The sequence below is a fragment of the Calidris pugnax genome, unplaced genomic scaffold (genome assembly GCF_001431845.1).
Source record: "Calidris pugnax isolate Ruff unplaced genomic scaffold, ASM143184v1 scaffold38, whole genome shotgun sequence".
NCBI lineage: Eukaryota > Metazoa > Chordata > Aves > Charadriiformes > Scolopacidae > Calidris > Calidris pugnax.
The window spans coordinates 14,729,197-14,743,884 of NW_015090995.1; the positions used below are offsets into that span (position 1 = coordinate 14,729,197).

A 14,688-nucleotide genomic window follows, 5' to 3' on the forward strand; every position below is an offset into this window, starting at 1 on the left:
GTAAATTCAACAATTCACACCAGCTCACTAGAAACTCTGCACTTTGGGCATCTGTCTCAGAGCTGTGGATTTTACTCCCAGTGGAGCTGCACTACCACCCTGTGTCCTTTTGGGAAGGCAGTGTGGGGCACCGCATGCAAAGCCACAGAGGCCAACGGGACTCACTCCATGGCCTTTCCCAACCCATCACTCTGACTAGAGAGAAGTGGAGGACGGTTGACTCCTTATTTTAATGTCTCCTGAAATTTGTGAATGTGTCTGCAATAAACTGCTAAGCAACTTTCAAAATTGAGCCCCAAAGCTCGGTAACAAAATCCCATAGGTAGTGACTCTTGAATAGGCATTTATATAATAGTGAGATTTTAACATGTTGAACAAAACCGATTCACATAGTACTATAGCGCAACTACAGAAGATCTGGATCAGATCTTACTGTGCCTTTTCACAGGAATAAACTACAGAAACTACTTACTATGTACATAGGAATAACCCATTTCTTAATTATCTGTACAGATAATTGTGTCTACTGTAGAAAGAAGATGCCAATACAGGAATGCATGAAGCTTTCAACAAACCATCTTCCTAGTAGCAAAAAATCAACAACTGAGGGAGTACACATGCTAATAAGAACAATCTGTTCTGCAGTGAGCAGAAAATAATTTTATAACTAATCTGTTAAAAAAATAAATATGCAATTTCCAAAAGAAAACAGCTTACTGGGGAAAGTTTGGATCTACCCCTCTTTGTAACATGAAATCATGATGTGGCCACAGCTGATACCAGCATAAAAGGCTGGAGGGGCTCAGCAGTTTGGTTGGAACCTCTGTTTTCCAGTGGAATCACCCCACCAAATATTTCTATTCATAGGAGAATTCAAAATACCCTAACCCAAACCCAACCTGATATGAATTATAATGGCATTGATTTGTATATTATCACGGCTGGGGGGAAGAACAAAACTCAAACGAGCTCCAGTACTTTCAGTGGTACGCTGAAGCTTCTGTGCTTAATGATATTCACAGTGCTACTTGTAATCCCAAATGGGAAAAGTTATTTTAACTAATGCCAATTGAGAAAAGTGGCAGGTTTATATTAATACAAGCAATAAAAAAATTTTGAAAATGGGCAGTTTCAAGAGCTCCACATTCTAAAGGAATTGTCAGTATGACAATTCAGACAGAAGTGAGCAGTCTCTCTGATAACTACAATAATTATACATTTCAATTTCTTATTTCTTAGTTTGCTACATCATTTTCCGTCATTGTTACCACCTCATGTTACTACCTCAGCAGTCATCAATATATAGTGCAATTTTCTATACTCCTTTGGATCAAAGTTTTTTACCCATTCTCTAAAAGCTTCTACACAATATTTAGCTGTTATATTTCCAAAGAATAAATAATAAAGGAGACAACTGCCGTAGAAATTTCAAGGCAGAGGTTGGGACAGTTACTGATGTGACATAATTATATAAGCAAGCAATTAGTATAGGTGCATGGAGTTAATCGTTATTTTGTCTGTGTTCAGAAATGGCTTCCTAACTGAAATATTTTTCTTATTTCTCAGCCAACTGATGTGGTTTATCTCTAACAGATGCTACAGTTCTATGATTTGACCTAGGAAAAAGGCATCTCTCAATCTCCAGCCCCACGACACTGTCCCGTGACACTGCCCCAACAGAGGGGCAGAGCTCAAACAGCAGCACAGGGGAGAGCCTGCCTACGTGAGGGCTGGCTCCAGTTTTCTTGAATAAGCAGAAACAAATGAGAGGAAAAAAAAATGATGAGTTGCATTGTAAATATTGCTGCACCAACAAACTGAATTGATGAAGTTGCAGGTTTTTTTCTCAAGCCTTGTCACCACTAAAGCGAATACAGTGCACCACAAAGCTGAAGTCACACTGGTGTTTTCAGCTATGATAAAGTCCTCAGGATATCTAATGTCTCTAACTGGTATCCAGTTTGCTGCTGATAGCTGGTATGATTTACATTGCAGAGACAAGCTGATCCAAAATCAAAATCTGTAACACTGATAACTCAACTGTTACTTGATTAAACTTCACAAATTGATTAAACCGATTAAATTTCACAAATATTATAGCAGGTTAATTAAGTACATTCAACAAATATCCAAGAGAGAAGTGGTCACCATAAAAATATAAATAATAGCCTTATCAAGAACAACAAAATTAAAATACTGCATTTTATCACCTTGTTTTCATGCAACATTATGCGTCTAAGCTTCCTTATCATCAGGTTTGTTTTCGGGATTTTGGCCATATGGATTTTGGCCACTTAATAAGGCACTTTAAGAATATACTGAATTTTTAAAATGACATGGCAAATAAACGACATTTATGTTTTATCATGCTTTAATTAAATAATGAGAAAAATTGAATTTATCCCTTATATACTGATCAATGAAGAGTGCTGGTCTGATTAATGAAGAGTACTTTATGAGGAAAATTTTAACATAATTCAGAAATTTAAAGAACTGTAGGCCTGGAATGAACCACAAAGCTCAAGCACATCATTTCTCCTGGCCAAAGAAATGATGAAGTTTTACCCTCACAACTCCGCTTTTTTAGTCACAGGTTGTTTGGTGTCCAGTATAATCTAGCTGTTACCTCAACTGCCATCTCTTAGCTTGTGTTTCATTCAGGTAATTACTCACATGCAAGTGTCAGCACGTCTTTGATAAGTAAAAATTTGGCTAAATTTCAAAAAGGACAAAGGCAAAGATGGCTCTCTGAATTCAAATTCTGCTCTGAAAAAGTTTGACTTGCTATCATATATCAGTGTAGGACTTAAAACTTATTTCTCTCTTATGCTTGTCTGTAATAAAAATACTGAGCAGTATCAGAAGCAGAAGTTGCCTGGAATGCATTTACAATATCATCTGCAAGTGAATTCCTGATAGATTTTCAATAGTAGATATACATGTTGTTTATATCTCCTATATTTATTACACTGAAAACATGCCACCCTAGCTCAATTTTGAAAGTGTCATGTGAAATAGTGTCAGCAGTCATCCAAAAGTCAAGATGACTTCTGACAACTACTGTTTTTCTCCCAGTAAGCTTTGTTATCTTGTCAAAAAAGAAGAAGTTGTTAGGACATGATTCGTTCTGAGCAGCCGTGCTGGCTGGTATTTATCTCCTTGTTATCATGTAGACATTTAAGGCTTTTTGATGATTTTTTCATGTTTTCAGTTTATATTTTCTGTTTCAAAATTTCATTTTGCTTCTGTTTAAAAATGGTGCCATATTTTCACTATCCTCCAGAAATCCTTATAGGAAAACTCTGAAATTATTTCACTTTCCTCTCTACCAAAGATGAAATTCAGAGAGCTCAGCTACTTTGGAATCATTTAAGTATCAATTTATCTCTGCTTTCTCTAGGCTAATCTGTGTTCTTAAGCCCTTATAACTAATACTAATGTTATTAACACAACTCAGCATCCTAGTGAACACAAACACAACAATGACATTAAGCAATTTGGGTTGCTGATTCTTCAGAACAGTTCATTGATAATTCTCCCTCCTGACTGAGTAGCAAACTAATTCCTTGGTCATCACAGGGCTAATACATTTTTGGAAACTTTTATTACTCAATATTCAGATTTTGTTTGTCCAAACTTGTACACATTTTATAGAAAACAAATATTTCTCCATCTTCTACAGGCTTCTTTTCTGAGTAGGTTCACATGAACCTCAAGTTCTCTAAACGTATTGCTCTCAGCACACTAATCCATATCACACAGAACAAGGTGTGACAGGCAGACACATTCACACATTTGCACCTACCTTGCCTGGCTTTGTACTACACTCCTCAGCATCCCCTATTACAATTCAACATAAAGGCATGAGACTGAAGGATATTTTTGCTGTCTTTTTCTTCAAGGTACTTTAATCTCCACCTTCTTTAATTCACTGATCCCCAGTACTATATTCTGAAGGTCAATATTTGAGTTCTCTGCAGTGATAGTCATACACTAAGGAAAATATATAAATTTTTATCTTTGAATTTAATTTTTCCCTTCCATAATACATGATAGCTACCATTTTGAATCAGCTGCTGAAGATAAACCAGCAATTATAATATTAATATTAACAAAGTTAATGGAGTGCTTTTTTTGCTTCCAGTGTTTTTCAGTCTCTGAAGACATTTGTCTTTGAAATAATTAATTATGTCAGTGATACTCCTGCTGTAGTTAAAGGTCACTCTACGAAACAGAAAAGTACCCAGGACTGAAGGAAATTATTAGACTTTAAGTCCCTTCATAAGTATTTGCAGTTTAAAATTTAAAAATTATTGCTTTACCCATAAATATATATATGCTATCAGTGATTATTCATTTATTTCAAGAAAAGTAATACTGTGCATTTGCAATAGAGATGGCTGAATATTATTTTAGTTGACTTCTGCAAACATCAAGGATAAGTGCAATGTGCTACATACTTAAAGTGGATAGAACTAATATAAAATGAAGATATTTTTGAAAAAAAAAAAACAACTTTCTGAAAAATGTTAAAGAAGGCATTAGAGGTAAATAGCAAACCACGATTGTTACAGACTGTGAATTTGGCATCAACTAGCTAATGCAAAACTAATGAGCACATAATCCAATTTTGCAGCTTCTCCATTTTCAATGAAGCATTGAAAGAAAACAAATAAAAAAGTATAATCATTAAACTCACTGAGACAAATTAATTTTTCTAAGCTGTAAACTACAAAGGATATACATTATAGGTGAACTTGATTTGCCCCTTTTTCTTTATAAAAAAAAAGAAAACACATTTTAAATTGTAATAAAGTGCATCAAAAGAAAGCTAGAGAGTTTATTGCAGCTTTAGTATATCCTAATGTCTTTGCAATTAGTAGTACAATCTGAAGTTGCCCAGACAGAAACCCATGTGAACAAACTGTGCACACACCCAGTGCATCTGAAAATTTCGGATGCATTAGGTGTGCTGTTTCTCAGGTAACCTTCACATCCACCTCAGGGCTGACATACCTCAGTTACAGCAGAAATAATGTGTCTCTGCAGACTGTAAATGATCTTCCCTATCCAAGGAGTTTGCCAGGGCCAGGCCTGAATGAATACGTTGAACTCTGGTGCATCTGAAAGGCACCAAGTGTACTGGGGAGCTGAAGGCTTTAACATATTGGTGCCCAAAAGATGCTGTATTTGAAATGGGTGGTGGGTTGTCTATAAATGCAATATATAGATCCAGTAAACTTCATATAGATAGATTTTCAGATAGAAGAAAGAGATACATGTGGAAAAACCCAGACACAGAATAGCTCTACCAACTGTTATTTTGTTCTGTGCCATTCTGAAAAGCGCTGAGGTGCAGTAGCTGTCTTGTATTGCAGAGGGGATGGAAAACTCTGTTGTGTCTCAGTTCAATATTAGACTATAATTTGATTCCTAATTATTCCCCTTGAATTCTGATTAGCTAATTAATGAGGTATGATCTTTGAAAACTTATCTCTATGTTCTGATATTACTGATTCAACCTGATTTACTCATTTTTATTTCTATAATTTCTGAGCTAGATGTCTAATTGTGAGTGTAATCCAATATTCTGTTGAATTTAATACAATAACTTAATGAATAGATTTTATCTCTCCTAATCATTTATGAATATGCACTAACAGTATCAAAGACAACCAGTAAATTTAGCCAACCAGCTGTCATTATTTCATAGTTGGGATTGAAAATTTAAAAAACAAGTGCTTTCCATTTTAATAATATATGATATTAAACTGAAGAAACATTTTTCTAAAAAAATCTTTAAAATAGTGTTGAAGATTGCAGAATTTTAAAGATATGTCACATACATGTGTATCAACAAATGCATTACTATTTTAGTAAAAACAGATGAATATAAAATAAATATTTTTCTAAGAAAATATCAAAAAGGCTTTTCGATCTGCAACAAAATCCATAATAAAAGTCAGTAAGGAATGATGTCTTAAAGAAACAGTGAGATAAGAGAAATTATGTACAGAGTTTTCATGGCTTTCCACTTATAAGCTGACAGAATTCTGGAGTGAGAGGAATATATTTATAATGTATGTTTCCATGAAAAGGCAGAGAAGTTAGTTCACTGTTATTATTTGCATTCAGATTCTAAAGGCTATATAACATACTGATTTCATCAACTCTTAGTAATTTGCCTAGAATTATATGGTCCTTACCAAATTTTCTTCTGATTCATTCCCATTTAGTAATGTAATCTAATGTACAAAGTATGAAGAGAAACAGAAATAAGACGTAAAGACATTTAAAAGCCAAACAATTATACCAAAAGATATTTTAGGTATTAGCATCACGGGAATATAGGTTTGCTTTTTATGTATTCTGTTAGTGAATGATCAGGAGGCTGCATTTATCACGTCAATGCTGTGCACACAGTGCACAATTGGCACAAAACCAAGAGAAAGTAGAAAACACAGCAGCACTACCTACTACACTGAACTGTAGGAAACTTGCAGATATCAAACAGGAAAAAAAAAAAAAGGAAGAAAGCATAGTAAGACCAGGATCATAAGAGCTTTATAATTTTAAACATTTCTGTGGGACCATTCAAACATAATCAGCATTTACAATGCTGCGCTCTCACACTGCCTCTTGCCCTTGCAGGCTGTCAACGACCAGCAGCTCCCTGCTTGGAATGAACACCAGTGGCTCAGATGAGTATTTCCAGTCTACAAACCACGCAGAGCAAACCTTCCGCAAAATGGAAAATTATCTGCAGCAGAAGCAGCTGTGTGATGTTCTTCTCATAGTTGGCGACCAAAAGATTCCAGCTCACAGGTACATTTCCCAGTATTGTTTACATGCCTTCAAAGCCTGAAATTTCCAACTGCTGGGTCAATTTATGGCTACCTTGTTTAGTTATGAACAAATGGTTATTATAACTAGGACATCAACTAACAAAGAAATAAAATGATGGGATCAATGTTTCATATTCATTATTTCAAACAGAATGACATTCTAATATGAACCATTGATATTGTCCATCTTCCCTTCTTGTTACTGTCAAACTATAGTGAGATCAGTGAAAAAAATCTGCTTGGAACAAGCATATGGGAGAAAATTAGATTACTAATTACCCTTTTAACTTCATGGCTCACTGCTGTAAGATTTGAAAACTATGCTAAAGATAATGTTTCTACTGCACACACACAATTTATTATATAAATACTAACTTTAATGCTTGCTATTGAGATCATCAAGTAATTTGCAGTCCTCCTAAAATGCTTTTATTTCAAGGTTGGTTCTCAGTGCAGTGTCTGATTACTTTGCTGCAATGTTTACTAATGATGTACGTGAAGCAAAACAAGAGGAGATCAAGATGGAAGGAGTAGACCCTGATGCACTGAAAGCTTTGGTGCGCTACGCCTACACAGGTAATTCCTCCTCCATCACCCACATAATTCTTGTAAAGGAAGCTAAAATTCATTCAATGCATACAAAATTGTCACTTCTTCCATTTCATACTAGTACAGAAATACATTCTCTACAGAGGATGAATAAATATTATTGTTTTATGTAATAACTTATTCTAAAAGATATTCGGAAAAGTTAACATAAATTCATATTGGACATCTGTCTCTAATTAGATACAAGTTATTTTAGGAATTTTAATGAGAGAAGGAGATATTTTGCCAGTTGCCCACTTTACGTAGTGACACAGAACACTGTTCTATGAACCCTCCTGTCATGGGCAGCTATAGAAATGGTCTGCCTGGGTGGCAGTCATTTGGCTCACTCAAGGCTCTTATGTAGGAATAATCTGAGGAAAATAGGAATAAGATCACACCCATAAGTAGAGCAACTTTTACCTGAAGAAAGTGCCACCACATTCTGAAAAACATGTATGTTTTCTTGAAAAATAAGAGATTTTATCATACTGAAATTAAATATTTTATTTTAATACCAGAATGCTATATATATTTTTCCCCCTATTTTATTTTCTCCCATTTTCCACATTTGCCCCTGTATTGCTGAATCTGAAATGGCTGAACCAAATACCCCAAAAGACCAAATAGAGAACTGTGAAATCACTTTAATCTCTTTTACACAGAGGGAAAAATGCTGTTAGAACACAGCTGCTATGTTAGTATATATTACAAACAGAAACATCCAGATCATTCAAACCTATACAGATACTGAAGTCTGCTCATTCTGGTATTTGACAAGCCTCTCAGTACAGACAGCAGCTACTCCAGCCAGAAAGTTTTGCAGTACCAACTTGTGCAGTTCTGTGACAAAAAATGCCCAAATCTCAAAAGGAAAAAATTACTCCCCCAGGAAGTAACGACATTTAAATTATGAGAGTAACAACTTTCTGAATTTAGGGACGCTTGCGCATAAACTGATCCATCCCCTCAGGTAACCGCTGTTATCGATAACATTCATGACATCCTTGTTGTCTGACGTCCCACACAGGACATTGCTTGTTTGCTTTTGAATGAAATAACACAATTTCGATACCGAGACTACTTCCAGGAGGCTGGAAGATATATCAGAAGTACCTATCAATATTTTTATTGTACTTTAAAAGGGCTTAGAGAAATAAATAAAAAAAATCAAGGTAAAACACAGACCTCGTTATATTCACCATATTGGTATTAGCATAAATGTTAAAAGTAGAAGATTCTTCACTTGCTAGGTCAGACACTTCATAACTGTGGACTGTTGCATAGAGAAATCTCGAGAAGGTTAAGCAATCTGCAACCCAGTTCAGAAAGGTAAGTTTCTATACACAAAATAGACCCCGTTTGTGGGTGCAAATAAGGGGATAAATAGAGAGGGCCAGAGGGAATGCTGCATAACATGTAAAATGCTGATACTGTGGCACTGAATTAGCATATATTACGCAAGGAAATAGATTAGTATAAGTGCAAAGAAGCTGAGTGGTGGGCTGCTTATTATCCACATGTATCTCAAAATCATCCCATGATTAAATTTCATCTCTTTTAGTTTACTTAATGCAAAACCATATGAAAGAACATATATAAGACTACAAAAGCAAACATCAGACTATGAAACAGTGTTAAGTTGGCTTGTGAAATCAGGATTCCCTCTGCTTTGAGGCATTATATTGGATTCTTATTTACACAAACATGTATCAATTTTGCTATATACATTCAGTAACTATTCCAAGTTGTATAGTAAAAATCAAACCCAAACATTGTCCCGTTCTGCATCCTGACAGGCCTTGTTCATTTCTTGCAGAACTTGGAAGGTATTATCTAAGTTACAAAGCAAAGGACATCAGGAAGAGATAGGATTGTGGTCAGTTAAGACTGCTGCAGACTGCTGTGGAAAACTGACTTTTCCTACTGCCTCTGTCATAGGTTTTCTTGTTATAATAACCAAGCCTCTAAACTGAGTGCTACTTTTTTCCTAGGTAATGAAATATAAATGTGACTTTAGGGATGAGAGCTATAACTTTCAGAATGATTTATATATTCTACTGAAATAAATCAGGACTGAACTTTAGACAAGAAACCTCTTACAGTTCTACTCTGATGATAATTTTGACTGTAATCTCTCAATACCACCATTATCCATGTGTTAAGTGGACATAGCGTGTATCATCCTTTCACTGAAGAAGCTGGAAAAGAAATTAATGCTGCTGAAGCAACTGGATGTTGTAATGATAAATGGAAAATGCAGTCATAAAAAAAAAAAACCAGTTCTTACTTCAGAATAGGATTTTAGTGTTACGACTCAACTACAGAATGGATCCATCCACTGAGCAAAAAGAATGGAAGATCTTACTAAAATAACACCTTTCAGTCCGTCTATGAAGTTACCAAAGTTCTCACATCATGTAATAATTTTATTAAAACTTCAAATCTACTAGTAAATGATGAAAGAAATCATGTTTCCTGCACACACTGCTATAATTTCCTAGCTATTGATAATGAATTTCTTCTGTGTAATAAAAACTTACGTTATATATTTTTATGAATTAATAATATATGAATTTTAGGAAAGATCTTTCTCCACACCTTTTTCTTTTACAGGCAAAATCAGATTTAATACTGTTAAAGCTCCAATAAAAATATTCCAGTCATTGTATTCAGAATCCACCAAATCCTTTAAGTCTGCTAAAACATCTATTTAAGAATCCTTCACCTTCAGCAAGAAAGGAAAATTAATTTGTGAATCACAGGACACTTCTTTTCAAAATTTTTTAGAGGAGGAGAAAAAATGGGGAGTGGGAAGCTTTCAAGGAACAAAAATACAAAGAAAATGACTGAAAACTTTTTTTCCCCCCTATATGCAAACTGCACAGGTATTCTAGAGTTAAAGGAAGACACTATAGAAAGTTTGCTAGCTGCAGCTTGTCTTCTCCAGCTCTCCCAGGTTATTGAAGTATGCTGCAACTTCCTCATGAAGCAGCTCCATCCTTCCAACTGCCTGGGGATTCGCTCTTTTGGAGATGCTCAGGGCTGCACAGAGCTCCTGAAGGTGGCACACACATACACTATGGTAAGACAAACAATCTGCTTTGCAATTATAATGTTAATAGCAAGTGTAAATACCCTCCTGGAAAACGTGGGCTTTGGTGAAAGGGAGCCAGCTGAGCAGGGCTCAGGGGTGCTGCTCTCTCCAAGACCAACGCAGCAGCTCTGCTCCTCCTATGCTGACAGGGTCATTTCTGCAAAGTCCCTGACACAGCTCTGTCTCCAAAGGGAAAGAACTGTGACAGTTACAGAAGTATTGGAAGCAGAGAAAAGCATGCTTAGAAAAACAAACATTCAGTTCTGATGTTTACCATTTCAGTGTTCTGCCTTGCAGAAGGATAGATTTATTGAACTTAAATTTGCAGTATGATCAGTATGCGTTTCTTCCAAAAAATGTAATAGGGCCTTAACATGGCTAATGTCAAGTGGCAAGCAGCAATGGCTCATTCTTGTGCCTTTGATTCAACACAAAGAAAATTCTAAAGCTGATTTTAAGGTAAGACACACATAAAAGTAGCCAAAATATAGTATGTATGGGAAAGATTAGGGATGCTAAAGAGAAGCACATCCCTGACTAGAGCATAATCCTCCTCTGGCTCAAAGCAAGAAATGAATATTCAGAGCGTGGGAAACAGAGAAGCGAGATAGCTTGCTGTGAAATCAAACCAAGGGATAAATATTCAGGGCAACAAGATGTGCTATAGCAACTTTAAACTCAAAAAGAATAGCAACTGCTACAGCTAAATAGATATAAAAAGAATTACTTGTTAGGAGACACATGGCAGCTTTATGCTTGAAATATTAGCCTAGTATGTCAAAACCAGTTTAGAGGCTTCATAATGCTGAGAGCATTCCAGCAAGAGATTGTACACTTCCACATGCTGAAGTAAATGAGAGTGGCATGTGCAGATTGAGGGCACTGGTTGTGCTCTTTCCTGTCAGACTAACGAATGGTTTGTTTAGCAGCAATCTAGATTCCTTTTATATTTTTAAGTTTGAAAACGGGCATTTAAGATAGAGGTTCACTCAGCCTCTGTATAACAGTGTTGTCCTTGCTGCTCCACACCATTTTATACTAAGCCAAAATCAAGAACTTAGATGTAGCCTCTTTCCTTCCACCAGTCCTAGCACTCGGGCATCAGCTCTAAGAATTTAAAATTCACGGTCTAGATTTCTGCAAAATTGAAATAAAATCATAATGATTTTATGATGTCAGACAATCAGAGAGTCTCTTTTGGTTAGATTTTTTTTAACCATTTGAATCCTCCAGTCCTCCCTAGGAGTTAAACTTTTACTATTTTTTTAAAACTGTGTGTCACAGAAATGACAATTGGGTTTTTAAGAATATTGTCTAATGTGAAGGATCATGGTGAACTATGAGACACAGCAGTCCTTTGCATATAGGCTTTGCACTATACCTCCCTATATTTCCACCACTAGATCCACCTCCTGTATCTTGTGTACAACACAAACTGAGAAAACTACCATTAAAGAGGACCTTGCATGTCATAAAACTACCTACTAAGTTTGCAGCTACTGACAGTTTAGAGACAGAAGAGGAACTCTGCACCTCTTTGCAATAAGCTTACAGAAAATTTTCTTTTAAACCCTTGAACTCATTAAAAAAAAATTTTGAGAATAAGAGAACATAATGCATACACACAGAACTGTGTGCAAGAGGACAAAGAAAATGTTCTGGTTTATTTCATGCCAACCTCAAGCACTTGAAAATGTGTACCATAGGGGAACAATAAAGTCATACTGTAAGTAGAGAGATGATTCAAATGAACTAGTAGTATTTAAACATTTTCAGAAGATAATCAACTATAAACACCACATCCATTCAACAAAACCAGAAACAATGGAGACCTTCCCCTTCAATTACTTTAGCCGTTTATGCAAAGTATTAACAGTTTCCTGCCTGGTATCTTGTCGTGCAGATAGAGCTTGTTCTGATAAACATCTTGTGCTATGTTTGTAACTAAATGTGGACTGGCCTTCCTGTTCCTATTCTCTGAATGTCACAAAACATTAAAGCAGGATATGCATAACAGAGCAAAGTTAACATCTCCTTTAAGCACTGATACTTCTATATTTACATACTTAGTTCTCTTGAAAAGAGTTTCAGAAAAAAAATAATACAACTATCAGTTACTAAAATGTCTTCATCTGCCCTATTTCAATCTGGTTCCCAAACAAGATATATTACTTCCAAGTACAATTAATGCTTTAAATACAGACAAGAATTCCTACATGTATTTATTTGCAAGCAGAATACAAACCCCATCTCTGTTAATAAAATTTCTTTTTTTTTTTCCTTTGGAATTAGCATAAGCAAGCATACTTTATATTTTACATATTTTAATATGACTTCTAATAGTTATAACTCAACTGCACAATGTATTGTTTTTATGAAAAATAATTCTTTGAAAAATTCTAGGGATTTAATACCCATGGTCATTTCTGGAGCTGGTGAGTTTTATCACAGCACTAGCTTAAATACTGCAATCCCTTTGCTGAGACTCGTCCAGTTTTCTATTGCCCAAAAAGTACTGTCAGGATACCGAGTTTAATTTTTCTTACTGTATTTTCTGCTACTAAGAGTGGAGACATAGCGCCAGCATCTGGCACAGCTCATTACAAAAGGATTGGAAGGTTGCAATGTAATTTGCTTAAAACTTTTGAATCTGATTGTAACAGAAGTTAGACAGTTTATTTGAATGCCCACTTGGCATTCTTAAGATACATATTGTATCTTCAAACTGGTTTTCTATTAAGCTGCTGTGTTAAGATCACACTGATGGACAAAACCGCCAGTGGCAAATCCCTAAGACAGGACAGTGACAAGAAGCCTGACAAACTTATCTGTAAGCATGGGAGTGTGAAGATGATCCTTGTTTGTCAGTCCTCCAAGAGTAAGGCAGCAAAGAGCAACCAAAATATCCTTTAAATGGCAGAAGGAGATTCAGTGATCTTTAGGATGTATATTGTATTTCCCTATACTGTGGAACAGAACAGTAGTGAAATATATGCAAAGCCTGTATTATCTAAGAAAATGTTATTTCAAGGTGTGAAAACCGTAAGTGAATTGAAATCTTTTTTTCTTTTCAGGAACATTTCACAGAAGTAATAAAAAACCAGGAATTTCTTTTACTCCCTGCTAATGAAATTGCAAAGCTCTTGTCTAGCGATGACATCAATGTTCCAGATGAAGAAGCCATATTCCAGGCGTTAATGATGTGGGTGAGGCATGATTTGCAAAACCGACAACGAGACCTAGGAATGCTTCTTTCTTATATTAGACTGCCTCTCCTTCCACCCCAGGTATGAAAGTGAAGGGCTGGCAGGGAACTTAGCTACCTGATGAAATGCTTGCCTCAAGCATCATTTAGAGAAAAGTATTCTGTGGGAAGGTTCTGGTTTTGGCTGGGATTTTTTGGTGGTTTTGTCGACTACTTTTTTTTTTCTTTTCTTTCTTTTTAAACTATATAGTACATATATTTATAATTTGCAAAGACAGATGAAAAAAAAAATCTCACAATGCCGGTATAATTACTGGGCTCAGAATTACCTCTATAAAAAGTCAGTCTAAGGGTATTAAAAAAAGTACAATGCTTCTTTTGGAGGGAGTAATGGTAGTAGTTTCTCTCTAACAACAAAGCAACTTAAATACCACACAAAGATATTTATTTAGATTTATCAAACTGCAGGACAGATAACGCACAATACTTATTTCTTAATTGCCATAACAAGTAGACAAAACGAGAGGGTCTAGACTATTGGTGACTATTCTGAGGATTGACATTATTTGTTCTTTAAGACTGAAAGAGACACTTAATCGAATAAGTTCCAGAGATGGACATATAGTTTTATAGCAAGCTGACACTGTTGTATCTGTGTTATAGAAGAATCTCTATATCTCATTAGAAAAGGTTCTAGGAAGAGCAAGACTGTCAGGACACTACACAGCAGCTGGATATGCAACTTTGGATAAAATATCAAAATAACGTATATATTTAATTTTAAATATAAGTCTAATTTAATATATTATAATATTCACAGACAATACTATATGTTAGATTTGCTTATATTCAGATCAAAAGGAGTTCTGCATTCAGAGGATGCAGTATCACATTTGCAATTTTAAACTTTTCTAAAGGTTAAAAGAAAGTTTTCAGAAAAAATAAAGCAAAGA

The 14,688-nt window shown here is 35.4% G+C and overlaps 1 protein-coding gene across 2 annotated transcripts in view; it reads left to right on the plus strand.

The window, feature by feature from the left end:
• The window catches only part of KLHL4 (kelch like family member 4), an 89,839-nt gene that overhangs the window by 61,525 nt on the left and 13,626 nt on the right, over positions 1 to 14,688 (plus strand). For both annotated transcript variants that reach the window (XM_014955165.1, XM_014955164.1), the window contains 4 exons: positions 6,652 to 6,825; positions 7,285 to 7,421; positions 10,322 to 10,518; positions 13,605 to 13,817. In XM_014955165.1, coding sequence (XP_014810651.1) covers positions 6,652 to 6,825; positions 7,285 to 7,421; positions 10,322 to 10,518; positions 13,605 to 13,817 — 721 coding nt within the window. The remainder of the gene's footprint in view (positions 1 to 6,651; positions 6,826 to 7,284; positions 7,422 to 10,321; positions 10,519 to 13,604; positions 13,818 to 14,688) is intronic.